This window comes from Castor canadensis, chromosome 4, assembly GCF_047511655.1.
Source record: "Castor canadensis chromosome 4, mCasCan1.hap1v2, whole genome shotgun sequence".
Lineage (NCBI taxonomy): Eukaryota > Metazoa > Chordata > Mammalia > Rodentia > Castoridae > Castor > Castor canadensis.
The window spans coordinates 115048854-115075043 of record NC_133389.1 but is presented as its reverse complement, the minus strand read 5'-3'; the positions used below and the strand labels follow the sequence as shown (position 1 = coordinate 115075043).

Below are 26190 nucleotides of genomic sequence, written 5' to 3'. Positions count from 1 at the left end.
CATCACCTCTCACCCTGACTAACACAATTGCCTCCTCACTAGTTCCACTCCTTCTACCCTTGTCCCTTGCTGTCTGGCCTCAATTCAGGAGAGCCAGAATGGTCCTTTTAGAGCATAGATTGGGCCACACCAATTCCACTTGGAACTCTTCAGTAGTTTCTTGCTACTTAGAATCAAGGCTCACAAGACACCCCCCCTAACTTGGCCCTCCTGCTCATCTCTCCTATTGCATCTTACTCTCTACTGCCCATATACTGGACTTCTTCAATCTTTAGGGTCAAGTGTCTGCAGCATTCTTCCTCAAAATTCTTCTTACTTAAATTTTTTAGGAGCTGAATCTGGACATCCTATTTTAACTTGCAACACTCTTATTTTCCTTAATTTGCTTTATACTTGTCAACTTTCACAGTCCTTTAACTTTCTATCATACACTATAACTTGCCTATTTATTTTGTCTACTGTAAATTATCTATCTCCAACTATTGGAATATAAATTTCATGAGCATAAAGAGATTTATCAATTTTGTTTACTAATATATCCCATTATAATTCTTTGCAAAGTAAATGCTTAAGGAATATTTCTAGAATGAATGGATATGTGTTTCTTCCAGCCTTGTTTTTTTTGTTTTGTGTGTGTGTGTGTGTGTTGTTGTTGTTTTGTTTTTGTTCAACAAAAGGTACCTGAGATAAATGGATGGAACTGGAGAACATTATTCTGAGTGAGGTTAGCCTGGCCCAAAAGACCAAAAATCATATGTTCTCCCTCATATGTGGACATTAGATTAAGGGCAAACACAACAAGGGAATTGGACTTTGATCACATGATAAAGCGAGAGCACACAAGGGAGGGGTGAGGATAGGTAAGACACCCAAAAAACTAGACAGCATTTGTTGCCCTCAACGCAGAGAAACTAATGCAGATACTTTAAAGTGACAGAGGCCAATAGGAGAAGGGGACCAGGAACTACAGAAAAGGGTAGTTTGAGAAGAATTAATTTAGAAGGTAACACACATGTACAGGAAAGCAATGCGAGTCAACTCCCTGTATAGCTATTCTTATCTCAACTAGCAAAAACTCTTGGTCCTTTCTATTATTGCTATACTCTCTCTTCAACAAAATTAGAGATAAGGGCAAAATAGTTTCTGCCTGGAAGCGAGGGAGTGGGGGGGGAGAGGGAGGAGGTGGAGTGGTTAAGGGAGGGGGCGGGAGGAAGGGGGGAGAAATGACCCAAACATTGTATGTACATATGAATAAAATAAAATAAAATAAAAAAAGGTACCTGAGATTTATCATGTTCTTAATACACACAGAACATACTCATCTTTCTTATTATTATGTAATAGTTTGTTGTGGCCATTTTAAAGAATATATTCAAAATGTTGGTAGATATTGGAGCTTATAAAAGCTCTTTTTGTTTTCTTGCTTATTTATTACTAACTATAGATATGAATATTTTGGACATATTTCCAGTGTACATAGACAAGTCTTTCTCCTATAGTACACATTTAGGAATAGAATTCATGGGTCATGGAGTATGTATATCTTCAAATTTACAAGATAATGTCAAACTGTTTTCCAAAGACACTGTTAAGAATGATTTTAAAAATTATGTATTAGATCTTGTCACTCTTCTGTTCTAAATACTCTGTTGGTTTCTTATCTCACTTTATTCTTACTGAGAATAAAATCGAAACTTCTTCTACAGGTCTCTAGTATCTTCCTCAAGACACTTCCTATTTCTCTCACCTTGTTAATCTCCTTTTATCTCCCCTACTTTGCTGTAGCCACACACATTTTCTGTCTTCTTTCTTTCCAAAAGGAGAGCACACAACACCCTTTGCCTATAACACCCTCTCCTGGATACTCACTTAGGGTAAGTCCTCTTTCATTCAAACCTTAATTAATATGTTACCTCTTAATAGAGACCTACTTAAAATACCTGATAGCAGGCAGAATAATATACTTTGAAAGATATCCATTCCTAATCCCCTAGAACCTGTGCATTTGTTATGTGGCAGAGGGAGTTAAGGTTACAAATGGAATGAAGATTGCTAATTAACTGACCTTCAAGTAAAGAGCTTGTTCTGGATTATCAGGGTGGGCCATTGTAATCATATGGCTTTTAACACAGGTGAACCTTTCCTGGCTGTGGTAGAAAGAGATGTGACAATGAGTGAAGATGCTACTTTAATAGAGGAAGAAGGGGGGCATAAGCTAAGATATGAAGAATCTTCTAAGATCTGGAAAAGGCAAGGAAAGCAATTCTCCCCTTACAGCCTGTGGATACCTTGATGGAAGTTCAGGAAGGCCAATGTAGGACTTCTAACTTATATACCTGTAATATAATAAGTTCAAGTTATTTTAAACTCACTAAATCTGCAGTAATTAACAAATTAACAAAGCAGCATTAGAAAAGTAGAACACACCTAAGACAATAAGTAGCCTCAATTCTTTAGATCCCACCTGTGCTTTATTTTTCTTAAGAACCTGAAATGTACCTGTCATTTTATTATTGCATATTATTTAATGTCTGTCTCTAGAAAGTTACAAAAGGCAAAGAGTTTGTCTTAGTCTCTGCTGAATCTGTGGTACCTAGTATTGATGCACTGAACAGAAAGGACAAGTGTCAATAAACACTGGTTGAAAAACATTGAATTTGAGAGTTTACACTAATGGGAGCAGCCATTTCTGAAACTGCTTTCAGGCTGTCAATCTAAGCAATGGCAGACTTGGAATTTGCCATAGCACTATCAGTATACTTTTCAGATTCTATCTTTAAACAATCTCTTTAAAGGTGACTTTCCCTTTCTTGCAGTAAAACTCACAAAAATAGCAATAAGTCAAGGCACTAGGCTGATTATATTTAGGATGACCTGCAGTGATCAGCAGGTGGAACTCCTGAACCCACTTTAATAATGGATAACATTTCACCAGTTTCATCTACTGTTTTGAGAACCTCCTTCAGCCATAAATCAGCTCTATGTCCTAAGAACAGGGCAGGGGATTGTCAAAGTCCCTTTACTGAGTAATTCCAGAAATGCCTTAAAGCTCAACAAAGGAGGGGGCTGACATTAGAAAGCTGGAATTTATGACAGGGAAAGCTCAAGCAGGGAAAAACAAAACATCAAGCTGAAAACCTCATGAGATCTTTTCAGTCTTTGCTTGTAAAAGTCTTCATATGTCTGAGAAAGTCTTTTTTCAATGAAGCAAGTTAATTTACTAAAATTCATCTTAAGTTGTAAGAAGCTATGACTAAATCTTTGCCTTTGTCATGGTCCTTTCTAATGTTCCAGGAGGTCATCATTACAATCACACTGCTGTAGGTCTGTTTGGCTGGAAGAGCCACTGAAATGGCCTTCTCCTGGGGACTTTGTGGGAACCCTTGCATGCCAATGGTAAAAAGTGAAGGCAGCTTTCTGTGACCTATACAGCAGCATATGCTGCCCTGAGTAAACACCAAGAAGACTGAACACACCCTCAAACATGGCAAAGTGTTTTGGAGCACAACTTTACTCAAGAAGCTACCTTGGATTTTAATAAGGTTGTATTTTTATTCTAAGGCATTAAAAAAAACATAATGAATTCCTTTCATCTGCAAACACATTGTGTAGATTTATTACTTTCATCCAACTAAACAATGAAAGATTTTGATCTGTTGGTTCATCTTTTTCTTCAGAGCAATATACCTGTTAGTATTCTACCCAATTAAAATCAAGACTACCAATTCTTAACTAAAATTCTTGACACAACTGCTCTCACCCAGCCCTGATGAGTTAATCAACCAAATTGCACTACAACTGGGACATATTCTTAATTGCTGGCTTGCTGAATTTTGATTTGGACATATAGGATATGTTTATCTGTTGGATAAACTCAGATGTAGGACATGTGTAAGTAGACTTTAAAACAAAAACCAAAATTACATCAGGCTAAACTAAATCAGCTAAAATATTGGGTTAGAGGCCACTGAGCAATTTACAAAATTTCATTTTCATTCTCAAAAGCAAAAGTTTTTCTTACAGAAATATGTCTTCCACAAAACAATCTTACTCTCATTAAGCTTGGCTTTTTACATATCTACTCTTGGTCTTGTAGCTTTGGAGAATAGTATCTTGCATTTACAAAGCAGGTAGAAACTGTATGTTTTAACTTTCATCCATGACCTGGCTAAAGAAATAGGAAACTAATTGATTTAGCTGAGGGAGTCACCTAGAGAAAAGTGAACTCCTTAACAGATGGGATTGGAATTCAAAATGACCTTGTTAAGCAGATTGATACAGGCAGAAAGACATCCAAGAATGATAAGCATAATAATTATGCTAAACAAAAATCCAAAACATGGGGTGGGGGGGAGAAAGGCAGAGCAGAGGGGTAAGCCTGGTTTTAAAAAAAAGTTGGGGGCTCTAAAGGGCCTGAAAATTGTTGAGTTTAAGCTAATTAGGTAGCTTAGAACAATTAATTGAGTAAATGAATAATTAAAGCAAACAAAAGATGCACTATAGGTTTATGTCTTTACATAGAAGAGATTTTTTAAAAAAGACTTCAAAATCTAAGTTCATAGAATGAAAATTAGCAAGATCAAATTTTTGCAAGATTGTTTTAGGACTCAAGGTGTGGCTCAAGCAGTACAATACCTGTCTAGCAAGTACAAAGCTCTAAGCTCAAACCCCAGTACCACCAAAAAAAGGAAAAAAAAAAAGTTTTAGAAAAGGGACTATTAATTTCATCAGTGCCACTATGTATTAAGTAATGGAAATAAAAATTATATTTTCATTTGTTCTTAACCCCCAAGGGTCTAATAAAAGAAATATAGGCAAGCAAACAATTGCAACAAGTTAGTGTTTTACTAGAAGATTGATACAATGTTTAGCAATAAGACTTAAGTATCCATTATAATAATAGTAATGAGGAATTGAAACAGAGAGATTAAGAATGCTGCTCAACTTGGTAAGTAGTATAGGCAAAAATGAACCCAAATAACCTGAATGCAGAGCTATGGTTTTAACATCTCTATACACCTCCCCTATGTAAGGGCATAAAAATTAAAGTTTGTAAAGACAGTAACTTAGTAACTACAAGTGACTAACTTCTAATGCTCCAGATTAGAAAGCTGATTTGTATCTGCTTCTGTAAAAAAAGACCAGCCAAGCTAGCACCCTGAAATAAACAGGCCAATTCCATAGCAAACATGAGACTCTGCACTCAAAGGCCATCTTCTCGCAATATTGGACATTCCTTTTCTTGGTACAATATTAATTTTGGAGGAAAAAGGATTGGACTTACTTAAGTGGCCCCAAGTAAAATAAGAGTTTACTAAGAGTGGAAATAAAAATGGATAAAACAAGAACACCTGCCATTGGACCAGACCTTCTCGGAAACCCATAGAAAGATAACCCTTCTGTCTTTGTGGGAAGAACAGGAACTATGAAGGGTCAGCCTGGGAGAGATGAACAAGTTAAGGAATTCCTGTTGAGGATGGCTCTGGGAGCTCCAAAGCAGGAGTTGGTTGCCATGAGGAAGACTTGGCAGATTCTTGTCTGTTTTTCCTGATACTAGTGCTACCAACAAAACAGTTGGTTTCTTCCCTTCATTTTTTCCCTTTCCATCTTCTATTTTTAAAAATACCATAGACTGGCTAGCTTAAAAACAACAAAAATCCATTTCTCACAGTTCTGGAGGCTAGAAGTCCAAGATCAGGGTGCCAACATGGGCACGCTCCCACTTGTAAACTATGGACTTTGTATTCCTCATATGACAGAAAGAGAAAAAAAACTCTCGTGGTGGTCCCTTTTACAAGGATACTAATCACATTTATGAGGGCTCCACCCTTATGACCTAATGACCTTTGAAAGGCCTCACTTCCTGACACCATGACATTGGGAGTTGGGATTTCAACAAGTGAATTTGAGGAGAACACATTTAGTCTCACAATTTGTGCTAGCTTATAGATTCTGCTATCTCATCATTTCGACCAATTTGTAGGCCTGATCACCTCAGATCTTGGCTCTTTAGCTTTACTAATTCATTCCACTAATCTCATTTTAAATACATAGTGAAGCAGATTGATTTCATCATCTCCCCTTAGAGACAGCTTTTGGTGTCCATCAACTTTATGGGTTGTAGGTCAACCTATTAACTCTCTAATCCCTGTTCTTGAATTGGCTGTGTGTTTATAGAGGTGTGTGAAGTTTGGGGTGAGGTGGGTGTGGGGAGCTGGGCAGGCCTATATGGTTAGAGGCTGGTGACTTCTGCTCAAAGGAGTGGTTAAGGACTGTTCACTCAGACAGGTCCAAACGTGTTGACTTGCAGCATGTGCTGACATACATCCAATTCAATCTCACAGCCCTTTGGATAAGTATTGTTGCCTCATTTGTAGGTGGTCAAAGTGGTTCAGCCTTTGTCTATGGCAGAGCTTAAATTTGAACAACATCTGTATCATTTCAAAGGTCTGGGATTCTATGCTGCTTCCCAAACTTTCACCCCTAAATTCTTACCTCTAAGAAAGAACTGAGAGGAAAATAAAGGCAATACAAATAATTTTTTTAGCCAGGCGATGGAGGAAAAAATTCTAAATAAAATAGATATTTCCGTATACATTTTTTCCATAGGGGATTTAAAGAAAATGAAAAACTAACATTCTCAAATCGCTGACACCAACTCCTGCTCAAATGCAAATACCTAAACTAGATGATCTCCCAAAGACACAAGAAGAGCAAACATTTATGTAGCACTCGCTCTGGACAAGCCCATTGTTTCATATACATCAATACCTTTAATCCTCACAACAATTTCATGGTAGGCATTTTACCATCTCCATTTTACAGATGGGGAAACCAAGGCAATGAAAGAGTAAGGACCCTATCAAAGGTCACCTCGCTGTAAGATGCAGAGCCAGAACTCAAATCCAGCCTGCCCATGTAGACTATGCTCTTCTATTATTCTGTGCTTTTCTTTAGGTATGTAAAAAAATATCTTTTTTATGAGTGTGTTTCAGCTCTCCTCTGAAGAAATGGAAAAAGTTCATTTTTTAAATGCAAATTTTCAAGTTTTGCTGCAATAACAGAGGTGTAAATCTATCATGGGTAAAAGCCTGTCAAGATTTTTTAAAGCAGCTCCATATACCAATATTTGAATTATTGTTTCAATCCCACAGAATTACCTTTCCATCTGTTTAGTACTGACACATGAAGAGCTATGAGTCACAAGGAAGTCAGTAAACAATACAGTATCAGTCATTAATTGTATCATTTACTCTTGAAAAACAATGGTGCCTGAATATTGAAGTGTTCTCATTGTTGCTATAACAACTTCAGCTCGCTATTATGATTCCCTCTGTTCAGTGTGAATGCTTATGTTTATCAGAACTAAAGTTCATGAGGTTTAAAAATATTATGTATCTGTGATGCATGTCACTTAGCCAGTTCATTTATAAAAGAGAATAATGAGCAACTGGTAAAGGTAATGAATGAAATTCCTCGAGAAATAAACTCCCAGAAGTTCTTCATGAAACATAGTCTGCATAAAAGCGTGCTGCCAACTGCAGTCGTTAGTGTTCCCACACCAGCACATAGGCAGCGTGTGACCCCAGACTTCAAGTCTCTATGCCTGACATAAGCCCAGCACCCAGAACAATGCATGGCACAGCCATTTGCTGAACATATACAAATGCCAGGATTCTCCTACTTAAGGCCTCAGTCAGTCTCTGTTCTCTTCAGTGTACCAATCTTTGATGTCAGGTTGGACACATGACCCTTGCCTTAATCCAGGGAGTCAGATTTTCTAGGTTTTTGCATTCTTGCTTAAGTCTTGATTTTCCTAAATAGAAAATGCAGTCCCAGCAAATAATTAAACACTGCTGAACTGTTAATATTCAAGGAAACAGAGACCAATTCGTATGATTTAATATTCAGAAATACCAGTAAAATGTTTAAATTATAGAGCTAATTTTATCTTTATTGCTCCCTTCAAATATAAATGAGGCTGACCAGCAGGATTCATGGTGCAAATCAAAGGCACCTACAACCAAACATGCAGGGAGCATGGGGATGATCTTTCTGTAAAAGACAATTTCCTGAACCACTGCTGAGCCATACAAATAAGCCCACACTTTCCCACACACCTGGTCTGATAATCAAGTGCCATTAGCCACAGGGTCAGGGTACAGACATCCCTAAATTCCCTGGAGTAGGTCTTGCACTAACTGGGATCACTTTTGAATTCTTCACAAATCACATTGTCAGGAAAGGAAGCAGAGCCTAAGACCACAGGCAGCAAGACCTGCCAAATCAAATGGCATGGACACAAAGGAGTCACTCCAGCAGCCATCATTGTTATTTCATTGTCACCTCTCTTGTCTCATGCATTTGAAGGCAGGTGCCCAGGGCCACACTCATGGCAAAGCACTTGCCAGCACTTTTTGCTGTTCCTTTTTCTCCTGCTTCTTTCACCCCACATACCAACTCCTTTTCACCCTGACACACACACATATGCACACACACACACACATACCCACAGATATACCCAATAAATCTTATAACGCCCGGACAAAAAAGTTGGGGAAAATATGTGTGTTTGTATGTATGTGTATTGAATTGTATGAGACAATTTTTTTTTAATTGGGAGTCCAAATTAAAGTTTAGAGCAAAATTAGAATTTAATTTTTTTTTTAAAGTGTTAAATTCAAAATCTGAAGAGTTCAGGATGTGTTGCGGGTCATAACAATATTGGAGAATAGGGATAGGATCCAAACAATATATGACAAATATCTCTAACGGTCTTAGAATGAAAAATATGCTAACTGGAGAGTTATTTTTGGAATAGCTAGAATTCAATTTTAAGATATGAGAAATTGTAAGAAGCACCATAGGTTTCACACCAGCTTCTCAGGACGAAAAAAAGCCCACAAATTAATGGCACAAACATATACTTTTAATAACTGATGAAAGCATTCATTATCCATATAATTATAGACAAACTTCCTCCTCAGTGTAGTGAGCAATTTCAGTTGGAGATTTGTTTAGATCTATTGCTTAAGAGTCTTCGGATTCACTTTCTGTCCTTGACAGATATGTCTGGCATCATGGTGACAAGCTGTTTTTCACAACCAGAGCTCATCATCTTGGTTTCTTCAGCCCTTGAAGATTGACAGTGTAATTCTGAGGGATATTGAAAAATACCAGAGTTATTTCCTGCATTTTCTATTTTGTTAAACTAATAGTTTCATATTTTTCCTTCATTAAATTACATATCACTGAAAGTTAAACAGCTTTTCTTGAAAGCCAGGTCAAAGCTTTTGACAGACATGCTACTCATAAAAGTTGAACCTCTTCTTGGCCTGTCTTGGCAAGGTGTCACTTTCTTTGGAAAAAACAATCTTAAAGTCCAGAAATAATAAAAAAGCAATTCAGATCTTTAGTGTGATCTTTTTTAAAATGCCAAAAGAGGATTTTATTTATATTGCATAGCAAAACCTATTTAAATACTCTTTTTTCCATCTCTCTTCATTTCTGCTCCTCCACTCTCACCACTATCAAACAGAACAAAACAAAATACCTCCCTGAAATTGTCTGAAGGCCACCCCTTTCTTGATGCTCTCCTATACCTTCTTCTCCTGCTTTCTAGATCTTTCTCTCTTCCTTAAGAATCCTTTGCTCTTCCCAGTGTGAACTTGTAAAAATGGCTGTCTTCTTTTCCCCAGTGATCAGATATTGTCTTAGTAAAAGTAAATATTCAGAGCTTGAGTGATGAGTCTTCAAGTACATCAGTAAATGACCCCAAACTCTGCTGCCTTTGAAAGATTTTGTTTTTGCAGGATTTGGCCATTTCTACTTCCTTAAATTCAATTGCCTGGCAAGTGTCAGTCAATCATAATAATATGTAGCCAAGTACAATCATTTTGAAAGCTTTTCAACCAACACTCAGCAGACCTAAGATTAATTAAAGGTCAATATTAATTGCTCAAAAGCTAATCTTGTTTATTTCATACATTTGTAGATAATAATAACTGCATCAAAATTTACTGATCTGCATACAACTGGCAACTTTCTCTTATTAGTTGTAAGAAGCATCTTAATTTCAGATGGTAAAGCTATTTTAGTTGAGGAAATATGGCATTTGAAGTCCCACAGGGGTTCTATGCATCATATGCATATATGTATATGTGCAATATTGCATGTATAGTATATATATAACGTTAGGAGGAAGTTGGTTGATAAGGAGCTGCATCCATTCTGTTTTCCAAATTACACCCCCCAAATTTAAATTGGAATTGAAGTTAGTTAAATACCTAATACTAAATAACTTTGTTCTTTCTTCTTCAATTTAAAAAATTATGATTAGTGAGTCAAAATGGCTATCATCAATAACACAAACAACAACAAATACTGGCGAAGAGGTGGGAGAAAAGGAACACTTCTATATTGTTGGTGAGAATGTAAATTAGTGCAACCACTATGAAAAACAGTATGGAGGTCCCTCAAAAAACTACCATATGATCCAGTGATATCACTCTTAGGCATGTATCTGAAGGAATGTGCTCCAAGATATGATAGATTCACTTGCACATCCATGTTTACTGCAGCACTATTTATAATAGCCAAGCTTTGGAAGCAACCCAGATGCCCTACACTGATGACTGGATTAAGAAAATATGTTATATACACATACTGGAGTTTTAGTCAGTCATAAAGAAGAATGAAATTATATTGTTTTCAGGTAAATGGATGAAATTGAAAACTTCATGTTAAGTGAAGTGAGCCAGGCTCAAAAAATCAAAGATCATATGTTTTCCCTCATATGTGGAAGTTAGACATATAAGTTAAATATATATAGCGATATGATCATATATATGCATATATACATGCATATATATATATATGTAGTGAGAGATAGAACAAAAATATACCAGTGAGGTGGGAAAGAACAAGAAAATGTTAGCGAATGAAAAATATTGAAGCAAGCCATCTATATATGAATATAATATATTATGTGTGTACTGTAAGCCGTTGAATAGTAGGGGAGCATGATGATAGAAAATGAGTAAGTTATGGGAGGGGTTTAATTTGATTAAAGCATGATATGTATGGGCCTGAAGTGTATATCAATACACACTTCAAAAAAATGAAGGGCAGGAAGGTAAAATAGGTCTTTTCCAGGGGTGGCAACCAACGGGAGGTGGGTGGGCATAAGGAAAGATGAATGAGTGTGAATATGGTGTTTGTATTTTGTATTTATATATGAAAAAAGAAGAATGAAACATGTTCAGATTGTTCTAAGAAGGGGGGAGGGGAGAAGAGGGAGAATGATGGATGGAGTAAATCAATACATCTGCCTATACAACTATTACATGCTAATAAACTTTAAAAATAAAAAATTAAGGTTTAATTTCATAAAGCATTATTCACCTAATTAGTGTAGAGAATGTCAATTTTCAAAATTTAATTAATTCATTCTTTTTGTTGTTATTTTGGTTTTTTTGAAACAGGGTCTTGCTGTAGCCCAGGCTGGACTCGAACTTGCAGTTCCTCTGCTTCAACTTCCTGAGTGCTGGCATTCAAGGCTTACACACCATACCCAGCTAGTACTGCAATATTTGGCAAATGCACAGTCCTGTAACCACCAGTTGCATAAAAATTAAAGCAGTCCCTATTGTTGAGTGTATTAGAACTTCATTTCTTTTTATTGTTGATTACTATCCCATTGTAATACATCTTGGCTCCTTTCTTAGTTCCCTAGTTAAAGGACCTTGGTTTAAGTAACTTTGTTTTCTGTGTTCTGCCATTTAAATAGTAACTCTTGGTCCCCGATTCTCCATCCAAATATTCCCTAGATTTTTTTACCGTTCTAATATAACTTTTTTTTTTTACAAATATTGTTTATTTTAATGAAGCTGGTACAAACAATGTCCATTTAAAACCCATGTTCCAGGTCAAAAAGTACAAATAAAATCAAAAGGAGAAGTATTCTGTTGGATACTTCTGCATGAATAACTTTATTAACTGCTAATGAAAACTAGAACTTTTCTGGGTTCTTCTGACAAGATTTTTTTAAATCTTATGCTTTTCTCTTCAGTGAAGCCATCTTTGGGGTTAGTCATTAATCTCACCAGGTTTGTCATCATGACTCCAAACCTGATATTCCTCTTCTTTTGGTCCAGACCCTTGGACTTAAAAGTAGCTTCAAGTTAAGGAGAGGTCATTTTCCCACAGTTCAGTTCTATGAAAAACTTCCATCTCGCACTGAGAGTCATAGTTCAGGAGTGAAGCAATCACGTGCTAGAACTTCGGGGCCAATTGAAAAGTCATTTTGAACACTTGCATTGGTCGATCTTATCACCACAAACCTGAAAATGCACAGTCCTGAAAAAAGTGGCCTCTCCGTGCACATGTGTAATTTTTCAAAAGGAGAGGGCAATGTGAAGGGGACTGAGGTTTGATCACCAAAAATCAGCACCATGAAAACAAAAGATAATGAGCACTAGAATTCAAATTACCAGATATTTTAAAGAGATGGAATGCCAGTATTCAATCCCATTTTGAACACCACATTACAAAAGACCTATTTTTAAAAATAAAAAAGGATTGAGGGAAAAGAAAAAGAAAAGTATCTAAACTGTTGAATGACCCCCCGTTTGTTCCTGATGAACTTCAATCACATCTTCTTCCTCCATTCCCAGTTCTTTTGGAGTATGATTATCAGCAATTCTTTGACCTTCAAAGAGAAGCCTGAGTGACTTCATTGGAACGCCCTGTCTTTGACAATATGATTCTTTGAGTTTCTTGAGATATGTTGTCATTTTCACTTTGAAGTCAGTCTCACTGCTACCCTGTCCGATGACTTTGAGTTTAATATATTTTCCTTCCTTCTTATCCCCCAAGTCCTCAGTTGAAGGTTTTGCCTCCTGGTCAGACATGGTGATGGTGGCTTCACCCGGGGGTCTCTGCACAACAGCGGCATCGGGCAGGTAGAATCTGGCTCTGAGGTTTACAAACCCGTCTCCCTTCCCCACAGGACAACACTGCCCTAATATAACTTTAAATAACCATCTTTCCAAATTTCATTTCCTCACAGCTTTTACTGACTATTATTTTTATTGGGTTGTTAAGTAGAGCAAAGTAAATAGAGGAAAGATGTGAAATTGAGAATTTTAGATGACCTGACTTCAGATTTAATATTGAACAGTTGTTTAATCTCTCTGACCATCGGTTTCTCAATTGTGAAAAAGAGAGTAAGTGTATTCATTCTCAGTCTTGTTGTGATAATGGAATTCGGTAATATGTCTGAAAGAACATTTGGTGACTTAGCACCCATTGTATCTATGCTCTCAATCTGATTGTTATCACTATTGTGAGATATTAACTTATAGGCTTATTACTTTTCTTTCTTGTTTGGAATTGTTATTTTTATTTTGCCTTCTTTGTTTCTCTTTCAAACAGGGTGTCAGTGGATTGGGGAGATTAATGGCAGAATAGAACAGTAAAGGTACCTACAAGTCTTTCGTATATTTCACTAAAAGCCAGGGACTGAGTGAAGATATGTGAATGCAGAGGGACCACTCTCTGCTATAGAAAAGTTCTTTTGGAGGTGAAGGAGGGCAGGAAGAGTGGAGGGTCATTCAGAAAAGGCTGGGATGAAAGAAAAAGAACTAACAAGAGCCCTAGGAAGGTGGCAAAACTCAGAGAAGAGAAGAAGCATGATGCACATCTAACAAAATGGGAGTTCAGGCAACCTCAGCAAAAACATCCTGTGCCTTGCAGGTGCATATGGAACTAACTGATGAGACAATCTAGATGGGAGTAAGGGACATCTCAGTGGCACCTGGTGGGTACGAGTGACTGGAATAAGATGATCAGCACCTTCCCCTCCAAATCTGGACACTGTGCAATTCCCAGATACATGGCAAAGCCCCAGGACCTGTGGAAGGGGGATCCCAACAAAGATTTGGTGGTTTCTCCTTTGCTGCCAATATAGTAGAATGAGTGCTCAGAGCTAGAAGCTAAGTTCAGTTAGGAAGAATAAAGACAATGTCATTCTTGTATCCATGAGTTTGGGAAAGGCTACAGTTGTATTAACAAAGATAGCACAGAATGTGCTAACCTCCTTAATGTTGTTTTACGTGTTTTGCAAAATGTGTAAGGGTATGAAGTAGCCATGTGGTACATAGGAGTGATCATCAGTTAAGCCATATTTTTTTAAGAAACCATGAAATCATTAGAATCTCAAATTATTTCCCAGAATCATTTTGTATAAACACTGTATCACCAAATTTTATTGCTCTGCTCTCTTGGAATAGGAATAGAGAAAAGTGCTAAATTTTCATAGCAATCTCCGTTTGCCATACTTGAACACATTAAATGTGAGATATTTTACCATATACATAATTAATGGCTTCTCCGAATATTTGATGTCAGTTTTACTCATGATGTACTTATTCATTCATTAGCTCATTTACTCACTCACCAAGTGCTTAGCTGGTTTCAGACATTATGGTCAACACATTAATGTCATTTCTGGATGTGTGCAAAGCCTTTAACTACTCTAATCTGACCCTTCTTTTATTCTTGACATGGATCTGACCTCTATTTTCTGACGATGAAAATCAGGCCCAGGGAACATGCCTAACTCCCTGACAGAGTTCAAGGGTTCACACTCCTTTCATTAGGAGAAAGGAATTCTAAATGGAGAAAGCATCTCTGTTAACCTACTGTGAATTCCCAGAATCCTACTAACGGCACTTAAAAAAAAAAAAAGAAAACAGTTTTCACAACAATGGAAAGACAAACTAACACTGTCATTATACTTATACTGCGAGGAGCTCCTGAAACAGCACAGGCTGACAGGTCTTTTTGGATAAATTAAGAACTACTTGGAAGCAAAAACAACAGTTCCAATATTGAAAAAGAACAATGCTGCAAATTATTTGGTGTTTGTTTCTCTAAATTAGAGACCTTGTGAATTTGCTGGCCTCATGGCTATTTAGAGTAAAAAAATTTAAATATCTAAAGAGCTCTTGTTTTGAACTTTGAAATAGATTTTAAAAGATATTTGAGTGTATACAATTCCAGTCTTTTTTTTTTTAATTTGAATTCTTTGTAACTAAATGAAACTGACCATGAAGTTCCTAGGCCCCTGTTAATAACTTTGCCTAGAAAAGGCAAATCTTCCATGTTGCTAAATTATAGTCATTTATACAAGTAAACTCTCCTGCTTGCAGATATTCAGTTCCTGAGTATTTTACTTTTATTTTTTTAAAGCAATCTAAATAGAATTTAAGAATTTTAATTCATGTTTAAAAATAAAAGATCTGAAAGTTAATATAAGAATACTGAGAAATACCTGAATAACAGATCAGACCCGGGAGCACACCACACAGGTGAGACCTAGCACAGGAAACAATTTCCTTCTCTTTCCACTGGTCACTTACATGCATCAATCTGAGAAGCTGCTAAGATGGATCTCACTGGTAAAGTAATAATAGCAATAACCTAATAATAGTGTAACTTGCTCCATTCTGCCAAAAGTACAAGGAAAATAGGATGTGTGTAGAGACTTAACCAAGTAACTCTTGATCTCAAATTCTTCATTTGTGAAAGGAGAGTGTTGAACTTGATCTCATCAATTCTATGCTCAGTTCCAATCATCATAATTTCATGAAGTAATCCTAATAAGATAATGAAATAATCCCTTCTGGATTCCTTTGACCCCCTTGGTCTTATAATTAAGTCTTAACTTGTGATGTTCAATATTAAATATTTTCCCAAAATAAGTGACTTTAGGACATGAATAAGAGAAAAAAACTATTGATAAATTTCTGTTGCACTCCAATGATTGTATGCATTTAGAGGAAAAACATACCTTAATTTCATTAAGAAAAATGTTAGGAAAATAAATCAACTGTATTGATTTATATGGACAGATAGATAGATAAGAGAATATAGATAGGTATGCAGAAACACTGAGAAATGCAGATTATATGCTTGTATATAAACTCACTTTATAGATAAAGATATAGCTTGAAAGTAAATAGATAATGATGTACCACGTAAATACTAAACAAAAGAAAACTGGATTAGTTGTGTTAATTTCAGTCAAAGTAAATCTCATAACAAGGAAGATTATCAGGGATAAAAATGATTACAACATAATGAAGGAAGCAATCCTTCCAGAAGACATGAGAATCTTATATGTGGATTTACCTAACAACACATCTTGATAATGCATAAAGCAAAATGTGTTATATCTGAATGGAGAGACACATTCACAATTATAATCTGATATGCCAACATTCCTCTCTAGGGAACTGATAGAACCAAAAGCAGAAAATCAGGAAGAATATACACACACTGAACAGGGCAAACAATTAATTCATGTAATCAATATTTATAGAGCACTTTACCCAACAACAATGGGATATATATGGTTCTCAAGTCCACATGCAATGAATGATTCCCTAAAACACATTATAGTCTCCACTATAACAAACTTTTAACATTGAATAAAATAGAAATTATAAAAAGTTTGTTCTCAGGCCACAACAAAATTAAAGTAGAAAGGAATAATAGAAAGGTAAATAGAATTTTTTTCAAATAACTGAGCATTAAGCACTTCTAGTGTTAAAACAAAACCTCCAAGAAACTAATGAAAATAAAAATACAAAATGTATGGCATGCAGCCAAGCCATGCTCAGAGGAAAATTTATAGCATTAAATGCCATACTGGAAAGCAAAAACATCTAAATGAATAGCCTCAGCTTGCAACTTAAGAAATTAGAAAAAAGAGTAAATTAAGCCCAAGGCAAACAGAAAGAAGAAAATAATAGCTATTAGAGCTGAAATCAATGAAAATTCACTTGATATTAGGAAAAAATCAAGGATGTCTACTCCTGCACCTTCCACTTAACTTCGTAATGGAGGTAAGGCTGGGTCAATTAGGTAAGTAAATAAGCAAAAACATTTAAAGGAAAAATAAAATAACCGTCATTTGTATATAATATAAACTTGTTTAAAGAAAATCCTAAGGAATCCAGTAAAAATCGATTGCAACTAATACACAAATTCATCAAAGTTGCAGGATATAAGATTGATATACAAAAGTCAATTGTATTAACTTGCATTAGCAATGAGAAGATCCAAAATTGAAATTAAGAAAGCATTTATATTTATAATGACATCAAAAAGAATCGAACATTTGGGAATAAATTTAACAAAGGAGTGAAAAGTATTGGAGAAGATGTAAACAAAGGGGAAGACATCAAATTAATGCCTCAGAAGACATAATATTGCTAAGACAGCAACACTCTCCAAATTGATTGGCAGACTGAATGCAATCCATATCAAAATTCCACCTGGGCCTTTGCAGATATTGACAAACTCATCTTGAAACTCATATGGAACAAAATGTACTCAGATGATGATGCATAGAGCCTTTGTAATAATTTATTTCTTAAACTGGCTAGTAGGTATAAGGGCATTTTTGTTTGTTGCATTATTCTTATTGGAAGTCTGAAATATTAAGAAATGAGTATAACTTACATAAATCATCTTTTCATTTAAGTAGAATGTAAGCCCAAAATAGTGTAAAGTTTGATAATTTTCACAAACTCAATACAACAGTATAACAAACACCCAGGTCAAAGAAATACCAGCATTGTAACCCCTCACAGGGGAAAGTACTGTACTGACTCTAACCTACCAAAATGAGTGAATTTTTAATAATAAACACCACCTTGCTGCAGAATGGGGTAATAAGTGTGGGTGGGAAATTCCTGCTTTTCAATTTATACCTTCCTATATTGTAAGAATTTTTACTGTTACATAGTTAGTCTTTTTGTAACTCTGTGTGGACAAATCTTTACTTGACTTGAAGCTTTTCAAACTGCTGATTCTTGGTGGTTTTGTTCTCTTCTTCACTCTTACTTCTCATTGCCGTGGCCAAACCCCAATACTCAATACAACAGTATAGCAAACATATGACATTGAGGTACAATGTCATCACTAGACATTGTACTCAGTAATCTGAAGTGCTAGATGAGATAGACTCTTACCGTCACTACTTCAATCTCCTGAGCAATCAAATTCCTTCTTTTTTCCAGTCCATCAGTGCCTCTTACACACACACACACACACACACACACACACAGAGAGAGAGAGAGAGAGAGAAATGCTGGTTATTATATTCCTAGTGATAGACAAATAAGAAAGAGACAAATATGACAGCTATTCTGATAAAGATAATGCCAGTCAGTGGTCAAGGGTGACTTCCTAGAGTGCGAAAGTGTTCCTTGGAGTGGGAAGGTATTTCACCCTCTCTCCAAAATTAACAGAACCAAATCAAAGCCAAATAACAGGTTTGAAAGAAACCACTCTGTAGCTGATGGCCTTGCCAGGGTTATTGTCCTCAGCCCAATCACTTCCAGTAAAGTCATTGAACCATGTTCTCAGCTCCAAAGATTTTCCCTTTCCCTGTCCAATCTGTCTCCTTTCCTCCTTCATCCTTCCTTGAGAAGTCCCAGATTCTTCCTGTATCTTCTTCATCGTAGCTGAGAATCATGCTGGTCCCTCTGAGTGAACTGTCCCATTAGCAATCCTCATTTCCCCATGTTTTCCTGTCACATACAAACTACCAAACTGCTTGTATAACTTCCCTGTACCTAATCTCTAGACACTTGGTACTTATCACCAGTGAAAACTGCCCCAGTGTGATAATTATCATTATCAACTGCTTGGCAGTGGGTTACACACAAGGAAGTGCAGCGAAAGCTGCCAACAGGCACATATTCCATGGGATACTTAGAGAGAGAGAAAGAGAGAGAGAGAGACTCAATGTGGATAAACTGTAAAAGATGCAGATTTTGAAAGAAAGGTCAAATTTAATGACGATATTTTTTAGACTTGGTAATTGGCATCTTTAAAAAATACATAAAAATAAAACCATTTGTTGAACTTCCTACTAAAAAAGCTTAAATCATTAGGTATTCTTTCACTGATTTTTGCAATACTTAATAACAATTGGTATTAAAAGTCCTACCTTAAAAGGCCCCATTCTCAGAATGGTGTTTTTTGTCCCTTGTGTCCTTGGCAATTGCACACAAGTCTGCCTTCTTCAGAGAGTTTGTCTATTCTGAGTCATGTCTTTGTGTCAATTCCCAAAATGTGAAGAGTGGTTCTCTAGTGTGTTCTGCTGTCTATGTTTCCATACCCATGCTGACTCTAGAAAACACCAGTCAAAATGTACCCAACTCCTGGATGGTAATTTGGATGCACCGAAGGGACACTTGAAGAATATGATCAGGGCAGAGCAGGAATCAGGGAAGGCACATGATATGTTTCTCAGGTCTCCTCTGCCTGTGAGGGACTTCAGATTCTGTGAGACCACTCAGCACTGCCAAACCTTTCCCTATAGGGTTGCAATCTGGAAGTGCAATCCCACACCTCACCCTAACCCAGATCTGAACTACCTCTAGGGCAAGGGTCACAGCTTCTCATTCACACTGGCATTTTCTGATTTGCAATCTTACCCAGAGCCTCTGAGTTGTCATTCAATTCAGAGAAAGCCTTTCAACAAGGCCACAGAGGTCATGGAGATGACTTGAAGCTCTGGGGAAGGCAGTTTCCCATTTCCTGACTTAACATCTGCCACTCAGTTTAGACTCTTTCTTCCTCTTAGCTTTAAAAAGAAACACTATTGAATAGCCCAGGGCTAGGGGTAGTGAAAAATCCCATTACTTCTTCTCTGCTGTCTTCTCTCAGGATGCATTTCCTAGTCAATATTCTCGCAACAAATCATTTTTAATTTGAAAGTCACACTCCACCATAAAAATGTACACAAATATTAGGAAGCTAGGCAGGGAAATGCTATGCTCAGCATATTGTAAATACAAGAACTGTTTCCATAATGCAAAAGGAATAAACTATCAATTTATCTTCCCCTGGCTGTCTCATCCAGTTATAAATGATCGCAGAGCTTTAACTAAATATAAATATTGAAGTTCATTAAGCAACTAAGATTTCATCCAAAAACAATGGGAAGTTGGGATTTCTTTCATATCTCAGTAAATATACAGAGTACAAATTTGTTTAAATTAAATAAAATTATATTTAAATGCTGCTTGAAAGTTGATTTTAAAAATAAACCAAAAGACTTGCATAACAATGAAAATGACCTTTGGGTTTTTCTACTTTATTGCAAATAGGAATGAAGTTACTAATTTACAAGCAAATAATTGCTAAGATTCTGCAAGTAATACCTATATGTCAGTTATCATAGACAAAGTTAGGATGACAGGCATTTTGTTTTCTTGCACAGACTTTGGGAAGCCAATGAGACATTCATGAGGAAGTTCACATAAAGAAGAATCCATGGCTGGTGAAGTGACTCAAGTGGTAGAGTACTTGTTTAGCAAGCTTCAGGCCCTGAATTCAAACCCTGGTACCACCAAAAAATATGAAAACAATCCATATCTTCCATTTCTGACTACAGATATAGGTGTGAATGTGTGTAAGTGTATGAAGTTATATGAGGGGTATAGTTTGATAGTACATATTGCTAGGCAAACTGAAAAAATTAATGTAATATCTCTGCAAATCATTTTAGAATTTAGAAACTGGAAGAAATCTTAGTGGTTCTCTTTTTCTTCCAAGCCTGCCAAGACCCTGAGAAGACCAGCGGTTCTCGTGCAATCTACAGTGGCTCACACTTATAATCCTAACTACTCAGGAGGCAGAGATCAGGAGGCTCTTGGTTCAAAGCCAGCCGGACAAATAGTTTGCAAGACTCTATCTTGAAAAAACCCCTCCAAAAAAAGGGCTACGGGAGGGGCTCAAGGTGTAGGCCCTGAGTTCAAACCCCAGTACTGCAAAAAAAAAAACCAAACAGAAAACTCACTACTGCACACTTGTTTACCACAAAGTTGTAGATTCTTTGTCCTGAGGTGAACATGGCAGTGATGGAGTGTTCATGGAGGCAACAACACTTGGTTCAAAGGGATCCACACATTGGACATGATAAAGATGCTCTGTTTGCACACAGAGTAGGAGGGTAGGAAAACCCTGGAGGTAGAACCTTAATGATAGCTAATAATATCAGGTGGGTTGTTGAGTCATGACCAGCCTGGGTTTCAGGTTTCTTGTCAATAAATAAAAGGATTTGACTAGAAAATGCCAAGTGGGTTATTTACTCTAGGCCTTTATAGAGGTTGTAAAACCAGCCAGCAAGTATCAATTACAATTGAGGAGGAAAATCTGAAGGATCCCAGGCAGAAAAGCAGTCCTGAGCATCAAGTGTGAGGAATGGGACAAGGCGATCTATAGGGAACAAGTCAGAGGTTGTGAAGTGGATGAAGGAAACAGCTCTGAGAGAGAGCAGGAATCTTGATTTTGTGTGGCCCTTGCTATGAAACAAAGTGAGTTCATAATCATGCTTATTCCTCCAGCCTTCCTAAAACCTCTGGCCAATGCAAACTTGAACAAAGACTCCTTGCAAAAAGTAGAAAACATCTCATCATCTCCATATCATGTATTGATATGCTCATATGCTGATTTGGTCTGTGATCATTTTAAGTATTGGTCACATAACATTAATGTGGATTTTTTGGTCTTCTCCAATTGGATTACAATCAATTTATAAATAAGAGCTGAATGTTGCATTATGCAGCAATCATTGCACCTAATAAAGCTATTTCATAACAGGCCCATAAGTATTTCTTTATAAATTACTAAATAAAGATAAGGCTATTCCAAGACATCATTTTATCACTCATCAATCCAAAATCATATCCTGTACTCATTGCATACCTATTAAGTGCAACTATTAGTTTAGGTGAGAAGGATAAAGAAATAAACCAGGAAAAAAAAAGTCCTTGTCCTAAGAATCTTGTCAGTGTGGGATGTCAATCAAACACATCTTTGTATCATGTGACAACTGCCATACCTGAAGCAGTGGGAACTGGAAGCAGTGGGAAATACTTCTTGGGAGTCCAGATGCATTGTTAGCAGAGGCTTCACAGAGGAGGTGACAGTTTGTCCTCTGAATTTTAAAGGCTAAGTAGGAGTTTTCCAGAAGGAAAAGATGAAGAGTGTAATTCAACTCTATCCAGATTTCTGGGTTTAAAATGGTGAAAGACAAAGTTGGAAAATGGGCATGGATCAGCCTGGGAAGGAGCTACATGCCTTAGCAAGAAGCTAATCACCATCCTACAAGACAGTTATTCTTAGGACATGTGGATTTTACAAAGGAACAACTTTCAAAGACATTGTAACATAGACAAGTTTTTATTTGGCCAAATTAAATCATTTTATTAACTTATATTTTTAAATATTAGCATTTCATGAGGGAAAAGATTTTTTTAAATATCAAAAAGAAGAGCTGACATAATTTCAGAAAAATAAAAACAAGCAGTCCTTCCAGTGAGTAAATTTATTTCTATATGAAATTAATTCCACTGATTATCTTTATTTTGCCTTTAGTGATGGCGTTCATTCCATGAGCTCTGAGTCTGAGAACCTCAGATGTGCCCAATGAAGAACGAATGAAAAATTTTAAGTGACAGAATTACAGAAACTTTTTACCCTAAATAAGAATAACTTTTATATTTCATTTGGACTATTAGCCATATGTTCTACCAAAATTTTCCTATTGAGTAAAATTACCTACTTCATTGTCTTCACAATATGGGGACTGGGATGTCAAAGGAGAATTAAACATGTGTTGATAGCTATGTTGGGATCAGCACACTCAAGGGAGATCAGATGTGGCTTCAAGTTCCACAGACATTGTTCACTTTTGCTATTGAGGGAAAGCAATGTAGTCCAGAAAGTTACATCAGACTCCTCAAAGAGTGCTATACATAAGTCATTCTGAAAATCACTTGAAAACATGAAGTTTTAAATAAAATTTAGTCTTAAATATGGATCATTCTATTCATGTGTCAACTTAATCTGTTTATTGGTTTGTTCATTTACACTCTGTTAATTCTACAGAGAAGTCCAAGGGGCCATTCTTCAAGGGATCTTGTATTCTTATGATTAATGGTGACATATAACCTGTAATCAGAGAAATGCTAAGTGATGGATGAAATTCTAAGGCTCTATAAGTTCAGTTCACTTGGAATTCTCATCAAAATGTACGGAGGCATATTCCAGGCTTATGCTGAAACTGCTAAATTGGGCAATAAATCTCATGAGAGTTCAGCACATGAAATGTCTGGTATTTCCTGTTTTTAATCTGTCCAGAAGTATTTCCAGGATAGTTTTTCTTATCATATTTCAGAACGTGCTCTTGTAAAATGGGGACACATAGAAGGGATTTGGTTTGTGTTAATAAGTTTGATTCGAATTTGGATCAAGATCAGTCGTTGTATTACTCAGGCCAGTTCATGCATCCCTTAACTAAATAGAAAATGGAAAACTCTTCACAAATAGCAAAAAGTCACTTGGCAAGATATTCTTTAAAAAAAAAAAGAAAAAGAAAACTGCTTTCAAATCCAAAGTTATAACCTATAGCAGAAATTCATAGAGACAGAAACACTATTTTCAGTTGAAAGAACTGAGAAATTATCCCCAAAGTTACAAAGCTCTTCATACTCAGTGTACAATGCTTTTTTTTTTAATCCTTCCCTGATCCTATTTTTCCTTTCTTTTCTTGGATGGCTAAAATGTCAAAATTCATTGACTCTACAATCTGTACCTGGTGCCCTCAATGTGGTATGTGCTTATTTTTTATAGTCAATGGTTTATTCCTTTGAAAGGAAGCATCAGTAATGCAGAAACATGCAAGAAGAACCATGAGATAAGAAATGAACAACAAAGAACTTCAGCATGTGTGTTGATAATATGCTTGACTAATTGATAAGTCTCTACCCCACCAAATGAGACAAATGGTTCTAGTTATTTTGTTGGCTATTCTGTACAAACATTATAGCAACCTCTTGTTGACAAATAGTAAGTTCTAGCTTCTATGGGAAATAAGGATTTAGAGAGCCTCAGACAGGCAATTTCATGTTTTGTGGGACTTGTAGTTTATACAGTTTGGAGGGTCATTTGTATGAAAAAGGTTATAAGATTACTATACAAGATTAGGTACCCATTAAGAACATAGGAAGATGAAAAGGAAAATCACAAGAAATTTCTGGAATCTTGTAGCTTTCTTTGGAGATCTCTCTAGAAATGCTTACATGAAGTGCTTTCAGATTACACCTGACTTCCTCTTCCCACCTGGAATTCAACCAGTAACACCTGTATCACCAGGACTCCTGCAAGTGAAGAGCCTTTATGTTACAAAGAAGTCTTCGAGAATAATCTAAGTGTGTTAGCTCTCTGTTATTGTAACAAATACTTGAAACAATTAACTTTTACAGAGAAAAGTTTTATTTTGGTTCACAATTTTGGAGATTCCTGTCCATGATCTATGGACTGCATTGCTTTGAGCCTGTGGTGGGGCAGTTCATCATGGGAAACTCACACGTCAGAGCAAAACCTACTCACCTAGGGACTGGAAGGTGAAAAAGAAAGAGACCATATATCCACAGTTCCCTTTGAGGTATGCTGCCAATGACTTACAATCTCCCACTAGGCCCCACCTCTTAAAGTTTCCACCACCTCCAAACAGCACCAAGTTCAGGACCAAACTTGTAACACGTGAACCTTTGGGAGACACTCAAAATCCAAATCAGTAAGATTTTTTTCAGTCTTGCTGACATTTTACAAACCTTTGAATTTGGGAGTAGGTCAAATTCCTTGAGTTTGATACTGAATTGATGTTCATGGTTCTTTCAAATTTTATAGGAATATATCTACTGTAAAAGAAAAGGGTGGTAGAAAATGTCTCCTGACTAAGCAGTTGATATCTGCCAAATGAGTAAAACAAAGACATATTTTGACTTCTTTACCAATCTGTTACCACTTTTTCTTGTTTATTTGACTATCAAGAGTCAAACTTCCTATTACACGGATTAGAAAATCAGCAATTCCTTTACAGCTAGGTAATAAGGCTTTAATATGATCTAGTGATAACTTTAATTAAAAAATGGTCAAATATGTGAATATTAGCATAAAGAAGAACCTTGAGAATTTTAAAATCTAAAGTGGACCACTGTAGACTCAAAGTTATAATTTTTCTTATGATTCTCTCCAACTTCTAATCAGCCAATGGCTGTATTGCCACATAGTAAGTCTCTCCATTTATCTCTTTGGAATATGTCTCCCAAAATATTTATTTCAAAACTTTTACCAAGAAGCAATGACTATAGGTATTTGGAGGGTGTATATAAAGAATAGTCAAGTAATGGATATAAATCATGTAGCCTTGCAAAAAGAGATTTGATTTTGGAACCATATTTGTTCATTTGTTTCTGCATTTGTGGAGACTTCGAATTGATGTGATAAGGTGAAAATCAAGTGAGAGTCTCTGGGCAATGTAGATGCTTGTGCATTCAAGCATGCGTCCTTGGAAACCCTTGAATCTTCATAGTAAGAAGGTTGCCACAAGGCTCTCTCTCTTTCTCTCTCACTCTCTCTCTCTCACACACACACACACTCCCACAAACACACAAACTTGACAATTAAGGCATATGATTCTGTACTTACAAATATATAGGATTACCCACTATTCCCATTTTCTAGGACTGTCTCCATTTTAGCACTGAAATCCTGCACTCCAGGAAACCCCTCAGTACTTGGCAGCCCAGGAAAGTTTGTTACCCTGTTTATATGTGTTATAAAGCACATATAAGTATCTGCTTCTAAATATCAAAAATCCAGATTAGAACAACATTCTTTCTTTCTTTTTTTTTTTTATTATTTATATGTGCATACAATGCTTGGGTCATTTCTCCCCCCTGCCCCCACCACCTCCCTTACCACCCACCCCACCCCCTCCCTCTCCCCCCCACCCCCTCAATACCCAGCAGAAACTATTTTGCCCTTATTTCTAATTTTGTTGTAGAGAGAGTATAAGCAATAATAGGAAGGAACACGGGTTTTTGCCAGTTGAAATAAGGATAGCTATACAGGGAGTTGACTCACATTGATTTCCTGTGCGTGTGTGTTACCTTCTAGGTTAATTCTTCTTGATCTAACCTTTTCTCTAGTTCCTGGTCCCCTTCTCCTATTGGCCTCTGTTGCTTTTAAGGTATCTGCTTTAGTTTCTCTGTGTTGAGGGCAACAAATGCTAACTAACTTTTTAGGTGTCTTACCCAT

At 36.5% G+C, this 26190-nt stretch overlaps 1 protein-coding gene across 1 annotated transcript; it reads right to left on the bottom strand.

Moving 5' to 3' along the window:
- Positions 1-12566: 12566 nt before the first annotated feature.
- LOC109679864 (small ubiquitin-related modifier 1-like) lies at positions 12567-13009 on the bottom strand. The gene has a single exon (XM_074069544.1). It carries the CDS (start codon positions 12909-12911, stop codon positions 12606-12608), a length of 306 nt encoding a protein of 101 aa, XP_073925645.1. The 5' UTR covers positions 12912-13009; the 3' UTR covers positions 12567-12605.
- Positions 13010-26190: the final 13181 nt, after the last annotated feature.

Bases quoted from the DNA above. Each gene is read 5' to 3' on its own strand.
- LOC109679864 (XM_074069544.1), bottom strand. From the start codon at position 12,911: ATGTCTGACCAGGAGGCAAAACCTTCAACTGAGGACTTGGGGGATAAG.